The sequence below is a fragment of the Coffea arabica genome, chromosome 3c (genome assembly GCF_036785885.1).
Source record: "Coffea arabica cultivar ET-39 chromosome 3c, Coffea Arabica ET-39 HiFi, whole genome shotgun sequence".
Taxonomy (NCBI): domain Eukaryota; kingdom Viridiplantae; phylum Streptophyta; class Magnoliopsida; order Gentianales; family Rubiaceae; genus Coffea; species Coffea arabica.
In genome coordinates, this window is record NC_092314.1 from 11,114,160 (window position 1) to 11,140,237 (window position 26,078).

Sequence of the window (26,078 nt, forward strand, 5' to 3'; positions counted from 1 at the left end):
TTGTGTTGCATTTCATCATCAATAAATAATATCAAACATGCTAGCAGTTACAAAAATGAAAGATTCCTTACTTTTTTATTTACCAAAAGAAAGAAGAACAACTTTTTTTTTTTTTACAAAATCCAAGTTTAGAGAGTACTTCAAACATTAAACAAAATATAATAAATTGGTACCATAAGTCTCTTAAAAAGTACCACTTGTCTTTTTTTTTTGGATGCAACTAAATTAAGCCTTAAGAGCACCGTTTTAATATGCGTTTATTAGCTTTGAGTACAAAAAAACTTTAATACAAAATATAATAGGAAATAGAGTACCTAGGTAGGCAAAGAGTTTTATGTTGGGAATTTATTTATTTAAATTGCAATAAAGATTAAATTTAATGAACTTTATCAATCATATTCTTGTAACAACTAACAGTATTAATGAATATTAAATTCATCAATGACAATCATAATAATAATTACAAAAATGAAACACCCCTTTGAGTTATGGTGAATTAAGCCAAAAAATATTTTTTTTAAAAATATCAATTTCAAGGAGTACTTTACGGGTGAATAAAAATATATCCAAGTTCAACTTGACTATTACATAATAAATAATCTTAAAGTCTTACAAATTTTAATCATATAAACTTTATAATCATAAAGCATGTCATCAATGAGAACTACAACTAAATTTCACCAAATCAAAATATTTTTCTTCAAAGTTAAGCTATTTAAATTTGAATTATGGAATTTCAATCTGTTTATATGCTATTATATTACAATGGCATTATAGATCATTTTACAATCCACCGTTGGCAAACAAATAATAATAATTAGAAATCTCACTAAAACAAATAAACTATTCATAGAATGACTTAAAGGGAAGCAATAAATTATTCAAAAAATTAAAAATCTAAATTCAAATGGCATAAAAAAGAGCATTTAGATCATCTGAATTTAACCAAAAGACCAAAATAAGACAAAAATATCGATACTATTACAAAATAAAAGTGCTCTTGGAACAAAGAATGATTTATTGTTTGTACGTTTGCATTGGTTAGAGCAAACTAAGTTTAGAAAAATATAAAATAATATAAATAGTAAATATCACATTTTTTTTCAATTATATTTATTCCTTTAAAATAATTAATTTTCTGAAATTTTTAAAGAAAAACAATCTAAAAGCATCATATTCACGTGCAAAGCACGTGCTCCATTACTAGTTCCACTAAATTTCGTTCTTAAGTGAGCTCAAGTTTCCTTAATATGCTTCCCAAGAATCTCAGTCCTGCATAGAGTATTTGCATTTCAACTTTCATAGAATCCATAAAGCTAGAGCTACAGCATAACAGCTCCCAGAGACGACTTATCTGAGAATCATTGAAGTTGTTCAGTATCTGCTTATCCATCATTAGACTATGCAATGATTTAGAGGATTTTGTAGCTTTAAGAACTTCCTTATAAATCTCATAGACTTGAAAATCAATAGGTTTGATCTTCCGTTGTTGTTCATTTATCATGGTGCAGAACTCAGCATTGTGTAGTTCCTCAGCATCACCTGGAAAAGAACACATGTAAGAGAGGCGTGCCGCGTTCAAAGCCACCACTTCAAAGTGAGCCAATAGCAAGGCAGGAATATCTACAGTTCCTCGCAATTTGGCAAAGGGAATGAAGCTTTTCAAGAATGTTAGCTTTTCTTCAAGGGCTTGGACTTGAGCAGTCAAAGCAACATAAATAGACAAATCCGCATAAAAAAAAACATATAGCCAGCTGGCAAATCGGCTAGATTTTGGAGGATGAGTTCTATGAATTCCAACAGTTCATCATCTGTCATGCAAGAATTTGATTGCAACGACCTGCTGCTTGCCAAAGTAAAGTAAATTTGGATGATTTTTTGCTTAAATGATTTGATCTCTTCCTCAAATTTGGGGAACACTCCATAATAAAAAGTATTCATGAAAATTTTCAGTTTGTGAACTAAGGGAAAGAGAGTGAATGTCCTCCTCATATGTTTTCAAGGTATCTTCAATGCAAGATTCACCTTGTTAGCAACAGTATGAGATTCCAAGTACAAATCATTGCTGTGGCTCCACTTTCTTGCACACATGAGAAATGTTTTGAGAAATTTCATGCATTCGATTGCATAATAAACTCTCCTCTAAGCATACATATTTTGGAGTCGGGAGATGTTCAGGAGCAACTCTAGATCAAGTAAGACGCGATCGATGCCAGTGGGGGCCATCTCCATCTCCTATGCAGGGATTTTCCTCAGTTTCACTCTCCCATGCTGAGCTAGCAAGTATTTCTTTCCTGAAAATTACTTTTTTTTCTTTTATTTTTTCGTTTCTGGTGTGTGGGTAGCAGAAAAGAATTGAGATAATCAATTATTCAACTAGACGGAATTGGCATCAAGGGGGTCGGGTCCCCAGACAACGGCAATAATTTACAACCAGACAATAATACAACTATTTCAGCGGAGTGGGGAGAGCCCTTAGTGTCTTTCATTGGGATTCAAACAAAAATATATGTCAAATAATATTTCACTTGCATCGTAAACATATTTTTCAATTCATATTTTTATATTCTTAATTATCTTTTTATCTCACATACATCACATCATAAAAGTGCTACAGTAATTATTCCAAATAATATTTCAAATAATACTCTATCCAAACAAACCCATATCATTTTATATATTTCTTAAACTGGTCTTGATATTGATAATATTGACCCAAAAAAAATTTATCTTTGATAACTATTCACTCCTAATATGACTTTCTACCAAGTGATATGTATTTTTATTTTATTTTAACTCATTTAATAAATATTAGTTTCTATATACAACTATCAAGTATAGTTAATAAAAAATTTGGGACCGGAATCCCCCTACGGGAGTTGCCGATTAGGTGGAAAAAAGTTTGTAACCGTGACCCAAATGATCAAAAGAAAAACTATTTCTTTTAGGTGTTGAGGTGCGAAAAAAATGCTGTATTTATCCTTGCTAATTTGTAAAAGTTCAATATATGTATATGCACTGATATACTGGCCCCAAATGATCTTCCTCAATTTCAGTCTCAAATTTTAGTGCAGCTAAAGAAGAAACAAATCTCACCTTCTCTGGAGCTGGCAAGTAGTATTCCTTTCCTGAAATTTATTCTTTTTTTTTCTTTACATTTTTTATTATTTTTTTTGGCAGCATAGTGAGAAAGAGAAAAGAGATATTAAATTTTTCAACACAACAAATGGAGCAAGGAAGAAAAGAGATAACAAAGTAAAAGAGGCAATGGCCAATTTGCTTTTTAGAAAAGTACGCCGCAGTGGTGACGCCAGTCCCCAGAGCCCAGACCTGAGTTTCGTTTTAAAAGATTTGTGCTTTCCGATATGTGAGACTTTTTTGCATGTTGACCTGCAGCTTTTTACCAAAGAAAGTTAAAGCAAAAACTTCCATCCAACACCACGAAAAATAATTTCTCCATTTTCAACTGAAAGGGAGAAAAACAAAAAAAGAAAAAGAAAACCAACAAAAAAAAAAAAAACTGACAATTTCTTCATCTACGTTTTCTTTAATTTTCAATTGATTCATTCTTTCTGTCTTTCTTTCCTTTTTTTTTTTTTTCAAAATTCAAGTATTGTTGTTCAATATGCTTACATTCTCTATAATGCTACAAACTATTTTTCTAAAATAATTTTCTTCTTCTTTTTTTCTTCTTCCTTATAAGATTTAGAATTTTCACTGAATTAAAGAAAAAATGAATCTAAAATCTTAAGGGACATATCTAACCAATTGTGATTTGAGCCTTAGACACTTTATTGCCTGAGTTCTTTCAGCATGGAAATGGCATCAAAAGGGACCCGGGCAATGATAATTAATTATGATAATTTGATCATGGTGAATCTAACGTTAGAAACTGCCAGCCAAGAAGTTTCTAGGTAATTGTACAATTATTTTGTGTGAAGATAACCACCACTGCTGAAAAATCTGCTAGTCTAAAAAAAATCATTCTAACAATGTATAAAAACTTACTCTAATAATATATCATATTTATTACATACCCACCAGTATATTATATATTATAGTGAAAACTAATCCATTAATATGTACCATAGTGAGTTATAACTTATCCTTTTAAAGGATTCCATTGATTAAAATTAAATTGTACACCTTGTCACATTTGAAAATCTCTATTTAAGGATTCTAATGTATGATGCATCACAAGGAACATTAGAATATGGATTAATCTTGCATACACTGTCAGTGTATACACTATCACGGCTGTAATTTTTGAAATTTCAAATTTTACTCATGTGTCATTTATTTAACGGTGATAGTATATATATTGACAATGTATATACTATCATGTATATGTGTATATGCATATGTATATACTATCATATATATGTGTATATACATGTGCCATATAGCCAATCGTAATAGTGTATATAAGATTTATTTTTAGAATATTCCCAAAATTTTTTGCACAAAATAGGATTTGTAGATGAGTAAATCTTTCATACACTGACGGTGTATACACTATCATCGTTTGATTCATGACATGTGTGCGAAAGTCGAATTTTAAATTTAAATTTTATATAGTTGTCATTTATCCAATACTGATAGGAAAGATTAGGAATAGATCAACTTGGAAGCACATTAATTAATTTATCAATAGCCTCTATCTCGTTGATTACATACTAATGCATTCTAGAAAGCTCAATTTTAAATTTTAGACACTACCCATACACCAGTGAGCTGGACAGAACTGAAATTCTTCTCAACTTGGACTTGGACACAAACAATGGCTTCTCGAAGTTCAAGAAATTTATTGTGATCATGAGGAAGATCAAACCAATAATTGATACTTGATAACTAGATTTTCAAATCCTTATTATGTCTCTAGCTAAGATTGCCTAGATAATAGGTCTATTTTCTGGTTTAATCTGGATTGTTCAATGCAGAATTTATTAAGCATAGGCAAATGGTTTTCACTTTTCCATTGTGTTTGCGAGGTTCTTCATAGACAGCTAGATAAACAAGCCAAGTCATTCAAGTGAATTGGGCATCACATCAGGAAAGCCGAGACAGCCCATCAAGCTCTCAAATTTACAGCGCATTGATAGCACTATGCCCATCATCCCAAAGGGCAAAAGAAGCCCATCAAGTTCAAGCTGCCATACCAAATATTTCAACTCAAGCCTAGGGGCGGCTCAAGAGGTAATTAATCAAATGACAAATGCTTTCAATGTCCTGAAATTCAAGATTAAAGCTACACTAAGAATTATGTTCTTAAAAAAATTCTTAATGTATAAATTAAGAATCGGAAAACCAATAACCATTAAGCCATCTAATCTCAGCTGAATACCCCAGAGAATTGGGCACAATTTTTGAATTAATCTTCTGCCGAACCATTCCAGAAATTGGGCACTGATGAAAAAAAAAACAGGAGCTCCATACATTCCCAAGCTTCCATGAATATATCACAGATATTAGACTAATAATTCTTAATTAGTCTGTCTTTAGTAGTCATTTTCCTTGTGCAAAGCAACTAAACAATAAAAGCAAAGCATGGAAAACATACCCAGTTACCTTTCCCCCACACCAATTTGTACCAAAAAACCTTGCCGCTAGGAGGATTGAGAGCCATCATATGTAGCTGACTGCACAGTAGAAGAACCAGAGGCAGTAGCAGTCCATACTGCATCATCTCCAGAATCAGGGGAGGGAAGAAGAAACATGTCATTTTTATCTTATGCTTGGGGGTATTTCAATTACCATGCTGTTTGCCTTGTCCTTTTGCAGGACTAGATTGGTACGATATGAATCTGTATTAGTCTCTAGTCATTACAAGTATACTGAGTTTATTTGGTACATTTTATGGTACTTCTTGGAAGATCAACAGAAAAAATCCATCACTGCAAGTTGAGTTCATCCAAATTCCCTCTACTATTGAATCATTTGCTAGTGCACATCTCCCTGTGATTTTGCTCAACATTCTGTACACTTTTGGCATGGATGGCTTTCTTTTTGGATCAGAACGAATGCCTTCAACTGTAACTCTAAAAAACTCAAGGATCTCATTCTCAAAATTTTGCCTAATGTCATCTGAATCATATGATTTTGATTTCTGAAATAGAAGCTGAAACATCCATTCAACCATTATGCCTTCAAAAGACAGGAGAATAAATCATTTCACTAAATTTCATTCCAGCAATCAACTCTAAAGCCATAGACATCCTTCTTTAAGGAATCCAACTCCCATGCTTCATTATTTACCAGAATTTCCAAATTGAAAGAGTAAAATGCGATTCGGAAACTTTTGCAGTTCAAAAGTTGGATTTTATATTGCTAGTAACTTAAAATTTTATACATTAGAATGAATCAAGGATTACAATTGAAGAATTTTGATATCAATTCTCGTTTATTTTTAACATAAAAATATCAAAATTTCATGTAAACCAACAAATACTATTATAGAACAAACAAAATAAAAATAGTTAGACATATTACGTCCAATAGCTAATCCCGAACAATTAAATCAAATATTCCATTCTAACATCTAAATATTGATTATACCAAACATTGAAAACTGAATAAAGATTTCATTCTGAGTTGTCCACTAAACTCTGGAATAATAAATTCTTTTTCCCGTCATTCTAGATGGAAATGTATTTTAGATGGAAATATCTTTCCACTCTAGGCGTTCTTGCGTACCAAACAAGGTACATTGGAGTTTATTCGGTTGATCTTACAGTACTACGTACTTAAAAATTAACAAAAAAAAAAAAAAAAAAAAAAAGAATTCACCCGCCCGAACATAGCTAAATTCAATCATTTGCTAGTTTACATCTCCCCGTAATTTTATTCTTCATTTTGTGCACTTTTAGCATCAGTGGCCCTCTCCCCAGATTGGACTGCATGCATTCAACTGGAACTCTGACAAACTCAAGTGCTTTGCATAATCTCATCTGAATTGAAGAGTCAACTATTTAACTGAAGAGTCAACTTTTAGCATCAGTGGCCCTCTCCCCATACTTACAGGGTATTAAAATTTTTCCCAGCTAATAGGGAGCCACCGCTACAAAGTACAATGGCCCTAAATTCTCTCCTGCTGCAATGGCAAGTCCACTGCACACAGCGTTTTAATTTTTTTTCTTTTATATAATTTAGTACTTTTTTATTTCTTTTTTCTTTTTTCCCCTATAATCCATTTTTATTATTATTATTAAAATTGAAATGATACTCATATTTATTATTTGGTAGACCACTATTGCAAACATTTAATAAGAATGAAAGTGCTAGATATTAGCCTGTATCATTATTCCGATTTCGAGATACAAACCAAACATTTACATGGTACTTTCTAAAGTTATAGTGTGAATTAGTACTTTAAAGTATATAAATCCAAATCCTACTGTAAGAAAGGATTGACTTGTAGAATAAAGCCACTACAAATTCAACATTGACATAGCATTAGTTTCCCACAATGAAATTTTGGATTGACTTGGATAAGTACATTATTCAAAATTCTCCACCACTAAAAGTATCAACTTAGTTAAACCGTCATCATATAGCACAGTAATTGCACGATTGGAATATTACCATCTACTAGTATAATTTGAGAAACAGAGACTTTTAAAATGATTCAAATCTCATTTTTTTTCCTTTTGATTCTATGTTAATTAGCCCAAAATTCATTGTATTAGTTTATAAATATAGGCATCGACTTATCATGCAATTGTGAAGTTTATAAACGTTTTCTCTAAAATTTAGATATTTTATCCCCGGCTCTATATATCATCTGAAACATATTGCGTGGAATTCAAAAATAGAAGATTAAATATCCATACAATCATATCACCTTTAAAGCTCTTTGGAGAATCAATTATTTTTCTAATGTCCTTTCCAGCAATTAGCTCAAGCAGCAGGAAAAACCAAGTTGTAGACATCCTTCTTAAACGAATTTAAGTCCCATACTTCATTCTCTGCCAAATTCTTCCACTTGAAGAAGTAAGATATGATTCTAAAAATTTAGCAATCTCAAAGTTGGATATTGTGATACCCCAACTTTTAGGATCATCTTTTGTTTAATCTCAAAGAGTAACATTAGTCTCAAAGAGGATATTACGGTTTCTTTAGTTTATTTTTATTTTAAAAACATTATTTTGTTTTAAAGAAGAAACTAAAGTTATTTCTTTGGGTTTGATTTAAAACCTTGTCTTATTTTAAAAGACTAGAAACCCTAAAAGTCTAACCAAAACCCTAGTTTCATTTATAACTGACCGTTTTCTCAAATTTCTTATATTTCAATCGAAACCCTAAATTTAATTAATGGAATTGTAAAAACCCTCACGTTTTTCTAAAAATCCCCTTTATTTGGAATTTATGATTTTATAATAACCCTACTACCCAATCACACCACAATACATGTAAATAAATATAGAAATAAGGGTTTTCGTTGTCCGTTTTCAAATTAGAGCGAATTAGGGTTTTCACGTTTTTTCGTAGTGCGAATATCCGGAACGGTGCGAGGATCAAATTTGGTGCTTAAGAGTGACTTTTAGGTGAGAAATAATATGTGATTAGAAGCAATGATATAAAGTTAGTGAATAGAAAGTAAAAACCCTAGTACGGGTGATTTATGGAAAAACGGTGCGAACCGACGTGTACCGTGTACTACCGATTGACCGCACCACTTGACCACCACTTTCTTACCACATGAGCTCATTAATACTTGAGCAAAATATCTCCTTATTTCCAGCTAGTTTTGACCGAAATTTAGGGCTAAAAATGCAAGAAAGAAAAAGAAAATTTTGGTTGGTATTAGTGGTGACAAGTGTCACTCAACCATGGCTCCTTGACCAAGACAAATTCCAACCTTCTTATCAACTTGTTGGCTTCATTTTCACTCCATTTTTCTGCTGGCTGGCTGAGACAAGAGAGGGGAAAAGAGAGAGCAAGAGTTTCACCATTTCATCTTGATTTGCACCATCCAAGTGAGGAACCAAAATTCTAAACCGATTAAAGTGTGAGTTGTGAGCTTGAGAAGCTAGGGGAACCAAGAATTCCAAGAGGAGGTGAAGTATTACTCTTGCAAGCTTCATTTGTTGAGGTATAAGGCTAAATTATGGCTTTGGTCCTTTTATTTTGGTTTAAGTTGTTGTATAATTCATGATGTGGTTGGATTAGTAGTGATACAAGTTGTTATGATGATTTAAAGGTGATATATGTGAGTTAGGGTTTGAGGTATTTCCTGCCTATACTTGCTATATGAATGAGATATGTTGTATCTAAGCTTATATAAGTGGTTGTAGTGATGATTGGAGCAAGAAATCAAGAAAGTTTCATTGAATCCCAAAAATTCCAGATTTCTGGAAAAATTTCACCCTGTTCTGTCTGGTTCCAATTCGTATGGTTAGAGGCCGAATTAGGCTTAGCACAAAACATAAAAGTTGTAGAGAATGATGTTTTATAGTTGCCTACAAAATTTCAGCTCAATTGGAGCAACGTAGCCTATGAAAAGACTAAAATACCCTCACTGCCCTAGGTTGCCTTCCATTGTTCCCTTTAGACAGTTTAGTCTTTTGGCCGTATCTATTCACTATAATTCGTGTAGATTTAGCCATTTGCTAAAACATGAAAGTTTCCGTACTCTGTCTTAGCTTTTTAACACCACCAAGAACACCTCAAACGGATCTATGTAGCCTGAGTTATGGCCAAAATAGTCACATCTATTCTAAACTCGGCATTCTGCCGTGTTTCTTGTTTTAGCCTCTGACCATGTTCTGTCCGTTTTGATAACATATGAACTGGGTGGTAACCTCTTCATAAGAAATGTAGATCTTGGTCTTAGCTTCGAAACGGTATAGAGTTCATCCAAATCCGAGTTCCGTAGCTTCAGTTATGACCGAAACAAGATCGGTTGTCAGAACTGTCTTCGAATTTGGACAGTTCTGACAGGAATGTTTGGACCCATTTTCCTCCATGCTCCGTATTGATTCAGCTTTTGGTCCAAACATGAAAGTTATAGCCTTATGAATGAGCTTTCTAACGCCCCTGGAATTTCTTGATTTTGATTTCTGAGCCGTGAGTTACGGTCTTTCAAACAGGGACTGTTTGATAAACCGACATGAGATGGCTGGAACTATTTCGTGCATTTTTTACCAATACCTATTGAGATCTGGGTTGAGATGTTTAAATAAAAGTTGTAGCCCTTCCTTGTAGTTTCGAAACGGTATCTCATCAACCTTGATCCGATATTCCTAGCCTAACTTTTGATCAAAACGGTTTGAGATGGCAGATTTGGCCGTTTCCGTTTGCCGTTCCCCGTGCGGCGTGTGTCCATTTTGCCGTTTCCGCACTTGCATGTGCCAATTTTGCCGTTTTACTTAAGTTATACATGTTAGTGGCTGTTTGTGATATATTGTGATGCAATCTTCTATTTCAGATGATGATGGCCTATGCGGAGCCGGTGGGGCCTACTACTAGCTACTCTACGTGACATAAATTGAACACCTTTTGATATCTTTGTTTTGAAGTAAGTATTCGGGCCGTTTTGTATGTAACTTGCTTATGTGTTCAAAGTGATGGATAGGGTACCTAGGCGAGAGTGTACTTCATCGCACTCGACCTAAACCCTAATTTACATGCATATTTGTACATGACATGTCTACATGAATTATTTTGGGTTTGAGCCCCTTGAGCTTGTGGCTCGGGGTGACGTTTGTGAGTTGGGGTTAATCTTCTGACCTAGATGGACTATTCGAGTCGGTCAGGGCTTGGTCGAAACCAGTCCAACCTAGTCTGAGGTTACCAAGTTTGTGAATCCGGTTCATCGAGAATGTGAACCAAGTTTGTAGGTTCAAGTTGTGAACCAAGTTTGTGAACCGAGCTTATGAACCAAGCTCAATTTCGTTCGCTCGAGCAAGTTTGTGAGGTGACTGGCCAGTGAGGGTGATAAGGTGTTTGGTGGGTGTACAAGTGGCGTTCTACGGACCTTATTTGTGGTCGACGGAGTGTCGGCAGGAGGTCACACATGGCACACGACTTGGCTTTGGAGCCAACCTGTATTCTTCATTTGTATTGTTATTTTTGCACTTGACTTGACATTTTGTGAAATAGTTGTTTATTAAAATGTGAAATTTACGCTTTTACCCCGTTTACTTACTAAGCATATAACTTACCCCGTTTCCTTTATTTTCCTTAGCAGGGGACGACGCGGGGAACTCCTTGGCACATTCACTAGTATAGTTAGGTGTGCTTGTAATAGTTGAATAGTTAAGATGTTTATCCTTATTTTAGTGATCTGTATAAGGACCCTTCTTCGGGTTATTTTCTGATTTTGGTCATATCATAAGGTGAGGTAATAGTTGGATAACTTCTTTTGAAGATGTATATCGTACTCTTTTGGTTTATCTAGTTTTTATTGCTTTAAGTTTTGAGTCCTGACGCGAGTTGGGCAGGCGACCCGCTGAACCCTGGGGTACGCCCTTGAGGGAAGTGGGGCCGTCACGGATATCCTGGATTCAAAACTTCAACCAATTCTATGACGGAGTACTACTCTGCCTTTTGCGATCCCAATTGCAACTTTTTCCTTAAGCCTGTTTTGAGCAGAACAGAGAAGATCATAGAGGTTTCATTTTGGCATGAATTTGTAGATCAAAAGCATGTTGTTAATTCCCAAATTGGGCTGTCTTATTCTTCCAAGAATCATGAGTTCAAATATAAATTGCTAATCAATTCTGTCAAAATGATGGAATTTCAACCTCAAATAAAAAAAAATGAAAAAAGATACTTTTGGAGTAGTATCTTCGTACACTGTTCCTATTTTCCAAGTTCCAATCCAGCAAATTCGCATATGTTTGAAAAGAAATAACACACAACCATCACTAACTTCAGCAAAACGAAATTACGCAAAATGCGCCAACAGCAAATTATCTGAACAGCATCCTCCACAAGAAAAGAGCCTCCGATCCTTTCAACTTTTACCTCCATCTTCCACAAAAGCGTCAAAGAAAGCCACAGACCCCACGGATGAAAAATTATAATCTCTCGAGGAAAAAATACTGTAGCATTCCCTCCCTGGTGATATCATCAGCAAAAGTTAGAGCAATAACTAGTTGTTCATTCATCTATCATTTAAAAAATGAAAAAAAAGAGTAACAATTAGTTGTTTTGTTCATCAATTTCAATGCTCTCGTGCATGCATTACAGGCAAATAAAGTACAAAAAAGCTACCAAAAGGTATATATAGATTAAACTTTTTTAAAAGAAAAAACATTTATGCTGCCGTGCAGATTGACAAAATTGTGCAATGAACAGAATGTAAATATAAATTAAACTCCCTTAAATGAAAAAAGCATGATTATTTCTACAAGCCAATTAATGGTAACGACAAAAACAATTACTTGATATTGCACCAGCTGATGCCCTTATATATTTTTCATAAATGATCTTCAGATTCTCATTTCCATTGTATTTCTGTTCTTCTTCAATTTCCCGTACTAAAGATTCGACACCATCTCCGCAACGCTCCACCTGAATTGTTTCAAGAGTGGATAAAAGCCTTAAACAATCAGGCATCATTTCCAAATTAGGAATTCCTTGGAGTTTTAATTGCTGAGGGCACGGGAAGTAATCATCACTGTCAGGGTCTGCCTCTGTCCACTCCACGATGTCTAACATGGACAACGTCAAGACCCTGAGTTTAGGGAATCCTCCTTCCATCAGCTCCCATCTTTGGCCGTCCATTGCGTGCTTTCTTAATTTGAGGACTTCAAGGTTGGGTAGTTGTTCGATCAATGACATTTTTCTACAAGAAAGACCCAGATTGGAAAGACACAACTTCTTCAAATTCTTGGGAAAAGAAAGCTCAATATGTTCCCGCGAACCTGAGAAGCAATTGCCCCCTAAGGTGAGTGACTCTAGGCATTCTAGTCGACTCATGTTGCAGCATAATCTGTTTTGTTTCCCACAATCGAAAATTTTACATCGGCGAACGTTGGGAATCCTTCTCAATATATTCTCTCCCTCTTTATCAAGATGAAGATACAGAGTAGAGAGTGTGTCTAAATTGGGTAAAGTGTAGAGGTTTTCAACAACGTTGTCGTTGGAAGACAGACGAATAACGCCGCCACTCCTTACAAGTACATGCCTCAACTTCTCCATGTTCCAGATGCTATCTGGCAATGAAACTGTCGCATCAGAATTTAGACAAAAGGTTTCCAAATGTGAGAGCTTGGCCACAGATGGTGGAATGAATTTCATGTTTCTAGCAGCAAGGGCTAAGTACCCCAAACAAAGAAGTGATTCGACTTCAGTTGGAAGCTCCTTCAGCCTTAGGTTAATGCCCTCCAAATTCAAAACTTTAAGTTGTTTGTAGATGCAAAAAAGGAAGGAGATGTTACGCAACTCAAACTTATTATATCCTGGAGTAGCATCAAAGAGTAGCAGAGTATCTAAATGTGGACAAAATAGCTTTGACTTCCAAAAATCTTCTCCACTGGAGCAGATGGACAACCGAGGTGGGTTGGGAGGCTCATTAAAGGTAGAAAGCTCATCATATCCTCGCAGTACCTGAAGAAATTTCTTTTCTTTCGCCTCACCATTACAGAATTCAAATACCAAATCATGAATGTAACAAGTTTTGACTCTACCAATGGATCCGTTTTCACTTACCATAACTAAGTTTCGATGAATTAGGTCCATCAGATATTCTTCTGCAATATCCTCTGATCTCTTTCCTTCAATTTTTTCCACAAACCCTTCTGCAATCCAGAGACGCATCAAATTCTTGGCACCAATATTTTTGTCTTCTCGAAATGCAGCAAAATACAGCAAGCATGCCTTCAAGTGACATGGTAAATGCTCATAACTGAGCTCCAATGACTTCTTCCACTGGTCTGTACCAGACACCATGGTCGAAGTTAAACTTTCAGCAAATTCTTGCCAAACCGAAATATCATGCTCTATAGTTGCTAGGACTCCAGCTACAACAACAAGTGCAAGTGGCAATCCCCTGCACTTCTTGGCAATCTTCATAGCGATTCCGCACAATGCTCGAGGACAATTTTCTTTTCCAAATACCTTCTTCTGCAGTAATTCAAAACTTTAGTTCTCACTGAGCGGGCGAAGATAGTGAGGTTTCCCCCCATATTCAACCTGTGAAGCCACATTAGAAGATCGACTCGTGAAGATGATTCTACTTCCTTTCTTGTCATCCGGGAATGAAATTCTCAGCTTATTCCATACCTTAATGTCCCAGACATCATCAAAAACAACAAGATACCGATTCCCCTTCAGCTTTTGGTAGAGCTTTTGAAGCAACGAATGTTCATCCAGATTTTGAAACTCATCATCCATCCTGGAATGTTGGCCTTCAGTGCACAAAATTTGAAGTAACACATTTTTCATGTTAAATTCTTGAAAAACAGTGCACCAAAGACGAATGTGGAAGTTACAGATTACTGAACTATCATTGTAAACTTTTTTGGCTAAAGTCGTCTTACCAAGCCCAGCCATTCCCACAATGGGAACAATTTCCACCTGTTCTGGTCCCCATATAAGTCGTTCAATTACTTTTGCTGCCTCATCATCAAGACCAAATGGGCTATTGGCATATTACCTTTTGATAGCATGTGGCTAGAAGTCTTGCTAACTTCTGGTGCTCTTAAGCTGTGAAAGGAAGGGAGACATTCAATAATGCTTGAGCCACTGATCTGATCCTTAAAATGCTTGATATGGATGTTGGTATTAGCCAGCATATCATAACAGTCAAGGGCCTCTGTGGATTCTGAGAAGTTAACTTCTCCTTCCTTCACTCTGTTTAGAGAAGGCGAGCAAATTATAATGCCTGCCTCACAAAGAAGAGCACCAATTTTTTCATTTTGTTCATCCATCTTCTCCTGCTGCTCCCTTAAAATGCTTCTCAAGAACCTCAGTCCTGCATAGAGTATTCCCATTTCATCTTTCATAGAATCCATAAAGCTAGAGCTGCAGCATAACAGCTCCCAGAGACAACTAATCAGAGAATCATTGAAGTTGTTCAATATCTGCTTATCCATCATTCTATTATGCAATGATTTTGAGGATCTTGCAGCTCTAAGAACTTCCATGTAAATCTCATAGACTTGAAAATCAATAGGTGTGATTTTCTGTTGTTGCACATATATCATGGAGCAGAACTCAGGATTGTGCAGTTCCTCATCTTCCCAAAAGGAACACCTGTAAGACAGGCGTGCTGCGTTCAAAGCCGCCAGTTCAAAGTGAGCCAACAGCAAGACAGGAATATCTACAGTTCCTCGCAATTTGGCAAAGGGAATGAAGCTTTTCAAGAATGTTAGCTTTGCTTCAAGACCTTGGAATTGAGCACTCAAAGCAACAGAAAACGTCGATTCAATAGCCATATCGCCATTCGTCAAATCTGCTAGATTTTGTAGGATGAGGTCTATAAATTCCATTAGTTCAGCATGTGTCACGCAAGAATTTGATTGCAATGACCTGCTGCTTGCCATAGCAAAGTAAATTTGGATGATTTCTAGCTTAAGTAATTTGATTTCTTGCTCAAGTAATTCGATGTGTTTCCCAATTTGTTGCTTATGTAATTCTTTATGCTTTTTTGATCTAAGGGAAAGAGAGTGAATGTCCTCCTCGTATTTGTGAAAGGTATCTTCAACGCAAGATAAGAAAGATGGAAGACTCACCTTCTTCGCTACATCGTCAGATTGCAAGTACAAATCATTGCTTTGGCTCCACTTTCTTGCATACATAAGAAATGTTTTGAGAAATTTCATGCGTTTGATTGCATCACGAACACGAGGAGCACTGCGAGCAACATACTGGTTTCCGAATCTGTTCAGGAGCAGCAACTCTAGATCAAATAAGACCCAATCGAAGCTGCAAGGGGCGACCATCTCTTATGCAGGGATTTTCGTCTCAAATTTTAAGAGAAGCAAATCTCACTAATTGCAGAGCCAGCAAGTATTTCTTTCCTGAAAATTACTTCTTTGCTTTTGTTCTTCTGAAGAGTATTGAGATAATCAATTATTCAACCAGGTGGAATTGGCATCAAGGTGGACACCAGACAATGATAATACTACAACTTTGTCATTTTAGCAAAAGTTAGTGTGAAAATAAATCGTGGGTCATTAGCAATATTATTTGCTCATGTCTAATTACAAAAGGAAGTTGATAAAATTAGTTGACTCTGTTATCAACATTTTAATGCATGATTACAGAGAAATGCATTCTTGAAACATTTTCTGTTGGGGTCATTTCGATAACAAATGTTGTTTTTGGTTTGTATTACAAATATGAATCTGCATTAGTTTCCCTAGTCATTACAAAATTGACACTTTAGAGACACAGGCGAGTGGTGGGCTCAGTGCTTCTGAACCTTTGACTGGTTGGGGGTCTGCTTTCATAGAATTATTGCGAATTATTGTATTCCATTCCCACACAATGGGGTCCATGTTTTTGCAATTATCTTATCAGGAGGCAGTCAGTGAGCAGGAAAAAATCGACTATCCAGTATCCACAGTTTAATATGTTAAAACTTTATAATTAAGAAGCCTTGTTTTGATAGCAGATGCGGAGTAAGGATTGAGCATTTCAATTCATCCATGTGTAAAATATGAGAATTTTGTCAGTCTGTTTGGATAGTGTTTGGATAGAGTATTATTTGAAATAATTATTATAATATTTTTTATGATATAATGTATATGAAATAAAAAATAATTAAAAATATAAAAAATTAAAAAATATATTTATGATGTAAGCGAAATATTATTAGGTAAAAGTTACTATTCAAACACTGACGTTATCTTATTTAATGTGGGACTCTGAGGAAGATCAAAAAAATAAAGAAACATCAAAATATAAATGATCCACGAGACTTTTATAGAGAGTATGCATATAAATACATATATAGATTTATTTGGTTTTTCTTTTCATATTTTTCTTTTAGCATGAATCTTCAAGCTAGCTCTCCAATTTTCCTCAATTGTTTTCTTTCTTGAGCAAACCACTAAAAATTTGACCAATTTCTCTTCTAATTCCCTTCTATTAATAATCATGGCCATTGATCTGGGAGATTAATAACCGTGACCAATAAAGTAAAGAGTTGAAGGAAAAAATGTTTGAGGGCTTCAACCCTTGAAATTTTGGAAGTAGAGAATTTGAGATTTCTACAATTACAAGAGTCAAATGTATTATAAAATATACCTGTTATCATAATAAATATAAACACTAAGATAATAAATATAAAGAGTAAAATGATAAAGTTCAAAATTAATGTTACGGAGTGCATTAATGTTACCAATATACAATGGTCAAAGAAAATGATTGGATTAAAGAAGAAAAAAATTCTACTAATTAGTAGCAGCATTTTTTTTCAAGAGTCAGGACTTAAATGCGCGCTAATTATTTATGCTAATTTATCTACTTGTATTATATACATATTTTTTTATTACCTTTTCATCTCATATATATTATATCAAAAAAGTGATACAGTGTCGTAGACACAAGTATATGCCCATTTCAGTCTTACTTAGGCCATTGGAAATTAATTGAAAGTCTTCTCATTAGTCTTTCTTCAACATAGAGTGTGTCAATTTGGAAAATGAGAGAGAAGGAGACCGGCTGTTCTTTGGGTCAAGCACGGCTAGAGAACCCTCCCTTTCCTTGCTTTTTAACACAGGGTTCATGGGTAAGGCATACCCATATTTTTAAATGTTTGATATCAATTCTTGTTATTCACATAGAAAACTTTCACGAGTTGATTGAGAATTAGGTCTTGTTTGATGATTTAATTTAACACTTAAATTTAATTAATTCAGATCTTAATATGTTCAAATACGTTTGATAACAAAAATTAACATTTGAATTAATTAAATAGTAATGAATTTTCTTGACAAAATTTACTCTAAAAAAATAAATGATAACCTATTCACTTATCATTAACACTTAATATTATATATATTCAAATATGTCAAATTTAATATTTAATAATTAAATAATTTAATAAATTCAGATTCAAAGTTTAATTTTATCAAACGCATTTTAGTGACAATAGTCTCAAGAGTCAGGACCGAAATGCTTGCTAATACAAGCATATATTGTTACAGCTATTTAGAAATCAATTCAACTCTTACATTAGTCTTTCTTCCACGTTGGGGAGGTCCATGTGCAGAATTAGATAGATTGATGGAAACCGGATACTGTTCTGGTCAAGAATGGCTACTGGACGGTCCTTTTCTTTTTCTTTAATTCAAGCTTTAGCCATTAAGGTATAGTTATTAAACTCAATCCGGAGAGGAACTCGATGAAAGAGGTGGGTCAACGGGTTACTGGTTCAACCGGTGGGTGAGTGATCTAATCGGTGGGTCACTACATATATTTAAATATTATGTTTTATAATTTTTTATATGGTTGAAACTATAATAAACTATGTTATAGTAAATACTCAATTAGTCCAATTTATTATAGAATCATTAATTCTTATAAGAATTAACAAAACCTAAATTTAATTAGTAATCCACCAAACTTCAAGTATAAAATTTTATCGAAGTGTAATTATCTAATTTATTTATGAATTTTAAGTGCAAAAGGTTATTAAGAATAATATTTGTCTTTAAAATGAATTGTGTAATATGTTATTTTTTAAATCCATTTCATAATTTATAGAATTTAGGGAATAATAAAATTTTATTAAAAGATTCCAAACAAAATAAGAATAAAACTCTAATATATAATATAGAAGGGGCAAACAAGCACCAAATGAGCTGATGGACTAATGGTAATTGCACTTAGTCCTTATATTTGACATCCGAGGTTCGAATTAGCACCGCAACATTTGCTAAACATTTTTCCCCAAAATCGGGTTCTTTAGAAAATCGTCCGGTTCAAACCGTCGGTCCGTTGAAAAGTCAACGATTCTCTTGCACAAACGATCCAATTACAAAATCAGCCTGATTTCATGGGCGGTTCACCGGGTTGACCGGTTGAACTGCCGTGTTGGGCCGGATTTAATAACTATGCATTAAGGGACAATGTTTTAGATGGGAGAAGATTTCATTCACAATGCGTAGTCACAAGTTTTTGGGACCCGAACAATTTTGGGCTAAGAAAATACTGTTAAACCTCATGATAGGTAGGCATACTTTTTATAGTAGTACTGATCGTCTATTTTAAATTCCTTCAAGAAAAATATTATAATTAATATCTACTTACGTATGAGCTTGATTTGATTCGATCTATGCACGTGGAGGTCATCTCAATCTCTTATAATGCAAGGAACTCCCTCAATTTCACTCTCAAATTTTAGTGTAGCATAAGGAGAAATATTAACAAATCTCGCTTTCTCCGGAGCTAGCAAGTATTTCTTTTGTGGAATATTCAATTATTCAAACAAACAAACGGAGCAAGAAAGAAAAGATTAACAAATAACAACGTAGTGGTGACAGTAGTGTAGGAATTACGAGAAAGTCACGTCTCGGTTTGGAAAAGCAAAGAATTTTGTCTTTTTATAATTTATAATTAGTCATCTATGTTACCTTTATTTTGTCTTTTTTTTTTCTTTTTGTTGAAAATTCAAGCATTGCTGTTCAATATGCATGCTCCAAAAATTAATCTTATAATCCAAAAATCAATAGCTAGTTTTTATTTTCAAAAGAAAATAGTAAAATGACTTCAATAGAGATTTTAGTTTGATGAAATCTTTGACTTGAGTTTATATAATTACTAACAAGGGCCTTAAGCCATGAACAAAGAGTAAAGAGGCTTCAGCATCGGTCCGTGATTTACGTTTCACGGGTCCTAATAGATTTGTAACCCGAATCGGTTCTATTGGTTCGACTAAAAATTAAATCATAACTGTGTCCACGGTCATAAAGTACTCGAATGACCGGATATTTGGCAAAGCGGTTCACGGATCCGAAGGTACTAGACTCAGTACCAAAGTTAAAAAAGAAATCATATTTTCATAATTGAGAATAAGAAAATAAGTAAACACCTAAAAGACTTTATTTAAATATAATTCATTATTTGTTAAGAAAGATCACATAACCATGAATACTTGCATATTCATAGTAAAACACAAGTTTGTAAATATCACTTATTCTCTGAAACAAAAGCTAAATATATTATATAATTATCAAGTTAAACAAGTTAAGACTCTTATATTGTTGAGATAGTCAAGTATATCATCTCAAATATAAATATTTGATGAAAGATGATTATATATTCCTCTATTAATTTTAGTATTAATTTTAGTTTTCATGGACAAAATTATAAGTATATCCTTACATATGAATTGGGTCAGGTATTTGCGATTTTCAAAGTTTTTGAATTGCGACAGGATGTACGTCCTTGTTAATCCGATTTGCTGCTGCCCGAACTACACATATTAAAACCGATTCGAGTACCCTAAATTTGCGGTTCAGATCGAATCAATGTTTACGAATTTTTGGATTTCTCTTATCAAAATAAACAGCATGTATTACATAAACTTGCATATCTTTATTACCGACAAACAAACAAAAATTTATTCCTATCATACCATAGAACCCAACAGACAACGGGAAAAAGAGGAAACCAAAGAACATTAAAGCGGTTAACAGTTGAGAATTTTTTACAATCAAAATTTAGCCAACTAATGAAATCTAATTGAGCCACCCAAAAGAAGGGAAATTGACAGGAAAAGATGTAGCCATCCAAAGACAAGGAGCTTTAGGACACCTCCTAATTTATATGTTTAGACTCGTTGCCAGCAAAAAACGCAGGAGTTCTCTCGAGGCTAGTCTGTTTTGAGAACACAACCGAAGAAAATGCTTGGTTCAACTTTCCAAATCCATGCAAGAGGACTCCTAGTAAAATTAAGAATATTGCTACAACTCAAAACTAATTTAGCAGAATCAATCTTAGTAGCAGGTGGAAATTTCCAACCCAAGATTAGATATCAGTGACAGGTTGGAATATTACCATCTATAACTTGAGAAACAGAGACTTTTAAAATTATTCAAATCTCATGAGCTCAAAACATAACAAAGTTCCTTGACTGCAAATTGACACATGTTTGAAAAGAAATAGTACACAATCATCACTAAATTCAGCAAAACGAAATTACACAAAATACCCCAACAGCAAAATATCTGAATAACCTTTAAGCGGCCGTGCATATTGATAAAATGGTGCACGGTGTACAAATCTCATTGATTGTTTCCACCGTGTCTTGACAAGAAAAGAGCCATCGATCCTTTCAATTTTCACCTCAATCTTCCACAAAAGCACCAAAGAAAGCCAGACCACACAAATGACCTTCACACTCCCTGATGAAATATCATCAAGAAAAAATAGAGCAATAATTAGTTGTTTGTTCATCAATTTCAATGTGCTCGTGCACGCACTACAGGCAACTGAAGTAGTACAAAAAAGCTACCAAAATGTCAATAAAAATTAAACTCCCTTAAATGAAAAAAAGCATGATTATTTCTACAAGCCAATTAATGGTAACGACAAAAAAAATTACCAGATATTGCACCAGCTCAATCTATGATGATGACCTTCAGATTCTCATTTCCATTATATTCCTGTGCTTCTTCAATTTCCCTCACTAAAGATTTGACACCCTCTCCGCAAGAACTCACATTAATTGTTTCAAGAGTTGATATACGCTGTAGACAAGCAGGCATCATTTCCAAATTAGAAATGCTTTGGAGTTTTAATTGCTGAAGGCACGGGAAGTAATCATCACTGTCAGGGTCTGTCTCTATCCACTCAACAATCTTTACATATTCCAAAGTCAAGACGCTGAGTTTAGGGAATCCTCCTTCCATCAGCTCCCATTTTTGGCCGTCCATTGACTGCTCTCTTAATCTGAGGACTTCAAGATTGGGTAGTTGTTCAATCAATGACATTTTTCTACAGGGAAGACCCAGATTGGAAAGGCTCAGCTCTTTCAAATTCATGGGAAAAGAAAGCTCAACATGTTCCCGTGAACCTGAGAAATACTTGCCCCCTAAGGTGAGTGACTCTAGGCATTCTAATCGACTCATGTTGCAGCATACTCTATTTCGTCCCCCACAATTGAAAATTTGAAGTTGGTGAACGTTGGGAATCCTTCTCAATATGTTCTCTCCCTCTTGATCAAGATAAAGACACAGATTTGAGAGTGTGTCTAAATCGGGTAAAGTGGAGAGGTTTTCAACAACGTTGTCGCTGGAAGAGAGAAGAATAATGCAGTTACGCTGTACATGTACATGCCTCAACTTCTTCATGTTCCAGATGCTATCTGGCAATGAAACCGTCGTGCAAGAATTTAGACGGAAGGTTTCCAAATGTGAGAGCTTGGCTATAGATGGTGGAATGAATTCCATGGGCTGAGCTGTACGAAGGGCTAAGTACCTCAAACAAAGAAGTGATTCGACTTCAGCTGGAAGCTCCTTCAACATTAGGTTAATGTCCTCTAAATTCAAAACTTTAAGACGTTTGTAGATGCTAAAAAAGGAGGAGATATTAAGCATCCCAAACTTATCTCCTCGAGTAGCATTGAAGAATAGCAGAGTATCTAAATCTGGACAAAATAGTTTTGACTTTATAAAATCTTCTTCACTGCAGCAAATGGACAACCGATGTAGGTTGGGAGGCTCATTAAAGATAGAAAGCTCATCATATCCACGCAGGATCTGAAGAAAATTTTTTTCTTTCGCCAGAGTCTTACAGAACTCTAATATCAAATCGTGAATGTAACAAGTTTTGCCTCCACCAATGGATCTGTTTTCACTTACCATAACTAAGTTTCGATGAATTAGGTCCATCAGATATTCTTCTGCAATATCCTCTGATCTCTTTCCTTCAATTATTTCCACGAACCCTTCTGCAATCCAGAGACACATCAACTTCTTGGCACCAATTTTTTCATCCTCTCGAAATGCAGCAAAATACAGCAAGCATGCCTTCAAGTGATATGGTAAATGCTCATAACTGAGCTCCATCGACTTTTTGCATTGTTCTGCATCAGACACCGTGGTTGAACTTAAACTTTCAGCAAATCCTTCCCAAACACAAATATCATGCTCTATAGTTGCTAGGACTCCAGCTGCAACAACAATTGAAAGTGGCAATCCTTTGCACTTTTTGGCGATCTCCATTCCCAATCCATGAAATGCTTGAGGACAATCTTCTTTTCCAAAAACCTTCTTCTGCAGTAATTCCCAACTTTCTTTGTCATTGAGTGGGCGAAGATTGTGAGGTTTCCCCCCATATTCAACCTGTGAAGCCACATTAGAAGATCGACTTGTGAAGATGATTCTACTTCCTTTCTTGTCATCCGGGAATGAAATTCCCAGCTCATTCCATACTTCAATGTCCCAGACATCATCAAAAACAACAAGATACCGATTCCCCTTCAGCTTTTGGTAGAGCTTTTGAAGCAACGCATGTTCATCCAGATTTTGAAACTCATCATCCATCCTCGAATGTTTGCCATCAGAGTGTAAAATTTGAAGTAACACATTTTTCATGTTATAGGCTTGAGAAACTATACACCAAAGACGAATGTGGAAGTTATAGATTACTGAACTATCATTGTAAACTTTTTTGGCTAAAGTTGTCTTACCAAGCCCAGCCATTCCCACAATGGGAACAATTTCCACCTGTTTTGATCCGCTTACAAGTCGTTCAATTACTTTTTCTGCCTCATCATCAAGACCAACCATGACTTCATGGGCTATTGGCATTTTACCTTTTGATAGCATGTGGGTGGAAGTCTTGCTAACTTCTGGTGCTCTTAAGCTATGAAAGGAAGGAAGACTTTCAATAACGCTTGAGCCACTGATCTGATCCTTAAAATGCTTGAGATGGGTGTTGGTATTAGCCAGCATATCACAACAGTCAAGGACCTCTGTGGATTCTAAGAAGCTAACTTCTCCTTCCTTCACTCTGTTTAGGGAAGGCAAGCAAATTATAATGCCTGCCTCACAAAGAAGAGCACCAATTTTTTCGTTTTGCTCATTCATCTTCTCCTGCTGCTCCCTTAAAATGCTTCTCAAAAACCTCAGTCCTGCATAGAGTATTGGCATCTCATCTTTCATAGAATCCACAAAGCTAGAGCTGCAGCATAACAACTCCCAGAGACGACTTATCAGAGAATCATTGAAGTTGTTCAATATCTGCTTATCCATCATTCTATTATGCAATGATTTTGAGGATCTTGTAGCTTTAAGAACTTCCATATAAATCTCATAGACTTGAAAATCAATAGGTGTGATTTTCTGTTGTTGCTCATATATCTTGGAGCAGAACTGAGGATTGCAGAACTCATCATCCCAACAAGAACACATGTAAGAAAGGCGTGCTGCGTTCAAAGTCACCACTTCAAAGTGAGCCAACAGCAAGGCAGGAATATCTACAGTTCCTCGCAATTTGGCAAAGGGAATGAAGCTTTTCAAGAATGTTAGCTTTGCTTCAAGGGCTTGGACTTGAGCACCAACTTGGGGATCCATTTCAACAATACACAAATCGCTAGTTGTTAAATCCGCTAGATTTTGTAGAATGAGGTCTATAAATTCCATTAGTTCATCAACTGGCATGCAAGAATTTGATTCCAATGATCTGCTGCTTGCCAAAGTAAAGTAAACTTGGATGATTTCTTGCTTAAATGATTTGATCTGTTTTAAAAATTTAAAAAGCACTTCATCGCCAACATCACGTATGCCACGTGCATCAGGTTCCAACATAAGGCAAAGAGAGTGAATGTCCTCCTCATATTTGTAAACGGTATCTTCAATGCAAGATAAAAAAGACGGAAGACTCACCAAGTCCAGATCATTGCAGTGGCTCCACTTTCTTGCACACATAACAAATGTTCTGAGAAATGTTATGTTCAGGTACGCAGCTTCAATTTTGAGAAATGTTACACCCACGTACGCATATCCAATTTTGCCTGTTCGGAACATGACATTGAGGTCGTCCATAAGCAACTTTAGATCAAGGAAGACCCGATCGACGCTGCAAGTGGAGGCCACGTCCATCTGTTGTGCAGGGATTTTTCCTTAGTTTCACTCTCAAATTTTAAGGGGGAAAAAGATCTCGCCGACTGCAGAGCAAGCAGCCTGAAAATTTTTTTTTTTTTCTGGTGGGAAGGTGAAGAAGAGAAATGAGAAAATAAATTATTCAACAGACAAACGGAGCAAGATCAAGAAAGAACAGGTGAATCAAAGTTAACGAGAGAGCGATCAAATAATCTGGAAATATTGACTACCACTGCATAGTTTTTTGGAGTTTTTTTTTTTTTTAAATACTCATTTCGTTGTTGAGAAGTGGTCTGGCATTCCCTTTGTACAATTTTTGAAATTATCCCACTGTACATTTATATTGACTCAAATTGAAAATAACTAAATCAATAAGGGAAAAACCTTCCGAAATCTAAAGTGGAATACGTGCAAGTGGTGGGTCGGGTTTCATAGAATTATTCCATCTCCACACAATGAGGTGCGGTTCCACGGACCAGAATTATTGCTGCACGTCCCTGTCCCTGTTTTTGCAATAATTCCATAGTTTAATATGTTAAACTTTATAATTGAGAAGTTTGCTGCTACGTCACCGCAAAGGATACTCGGAGGCATATGTAAGTGGGGGGCCTCACAGCCGGTGAACAACTCTTTTGTCTTTTAGAGAGCTGTTATCTTATTTAGCGTGGGTATATTAGGAAGAACCAAAAAAATAAAGAACCATCAAAATATAAATGATCCAGAGACTTTTATTGGGAGGAGTATAGAGATATAAATACAAATATAGCTTTAACTGGTTTCTTTTCATTTTTTTTTTATTTTAGCATGAATCTTCCTGCTAGCTCTCTAGTTTTCTTTAATTGTTTTCCTTCTTGAGCAAACCACTAAATTTGATCACTTTCTCTTCTAATTGTCTCGTATTAATAATCATGACCATTGATCTTGGAGATTAATAACCATGACCAACAAAGTAAAGAGTCTGAGAAAAAAAAATTGAGGGCTACTTCAACCTTTCAAATTGTGGAAGCAGAGAATTCGAGATTTCTGCAATTACTAGTGTCAATTATATCATAAAATATATGCATTACCATAATA

At 35.1% G+C, this 26,078-nt stretch overlaps 2 protein-coding genes and 1 long non-coding RNA gene across 6 annotated transcripts; 1 reads left to right on the forward strand and 2 right to left on the reverse strand.

Annotated features, from left to right (window-relative positions):
* The first annotated feature begins 8,905 nt into the window (after positions 1 to 8,905).
* Positions 8,906 to 11,413, forward strand: LOC113736070 (uncharacterized). Of its 2 annotated transcripts, none has more exons than XR_003459584.2 (3): positions 8,906 to 9,091; positions 10,427 to 10,516; positions 11,186 to 11,413. It is a non-coding gene; the product is annotated as an uncharacterized lncRNA (long non-coding RNA). The 2 variants fall into 2 exon arrangements; XR_011841570.1 differs by having other exon boundaries at positions 11,189 to 11,413.
* A 243-nt stretch (positions 11,414 to 11,656) lies between these two features.
* LOC113734580 (putative late blight resistance protein homolog R1B-16) lies at positions 11,657 to 14,027 on the reverse strand. Its single transcript, XM_027261174.2, has 2 exons — positions 12,387 to 14,027; positions 11,657 to 12,060 (listed from the first exon to the last, which is right to left on the reverse strand). The coding sequence occupies exons 1-2, from the start codon at positions 14,017 to 14,019 to the stop codon at positions 11,957 to 11,959; spliced, it is 1,737 nt and encodes a 578-aa protein (XP_027116975.1). The 5' UTR covers positions 14,020 to 14,027; the 3' UTR covers positions 11,657 to 11,956.
* A 6,975-nt stretch (positions 14,028 to 21,002) lies between these two features.
* LOC113737346 (putative late blight resistance protein homolog R1A-3) lies at positions 21,003 to 25,367 on the reverse strand. 3 transcript variants are annotated; one of them, XM_072082227.1, is made up of 3 exons: positions 24,789 to 25,364; positions 21,503 to 24,641; positions 21,003 to 21,302 (listed from the first exon to the last, which is right to left on the reverse strand). In XM_072082227.1, the coding sequence occupies exons 1-2, from the start codon at positions 25,002 to 25,004 to the stop codon at positions 21,519 to 21,521; spliced, it is 3,339 nt and encodes a 1,112-aa protein (XP_071938328.1). In that variant the 5' UTR covers positions 25,005 to 25,364; the 3' UTR covers positions 21,003 to 21,302; positions 21,503 to 21,518. The 3 variants fall into 3 exon arrangements, with proteins under 3 accessions (XP_071938328.1, XP_071938329.1, XP_071938327.1); XM_072082228.1 differs by having other exon boundaries at positions 21,503 to 24,664; positions 24,789 to 24,881; XM_072082226.1 differs by having other exon boundaries at positions 21,503 to 25,367.
* Between the last annotated feature and the right edge of the window lie 711 nt (positions 25,368 to 26,078).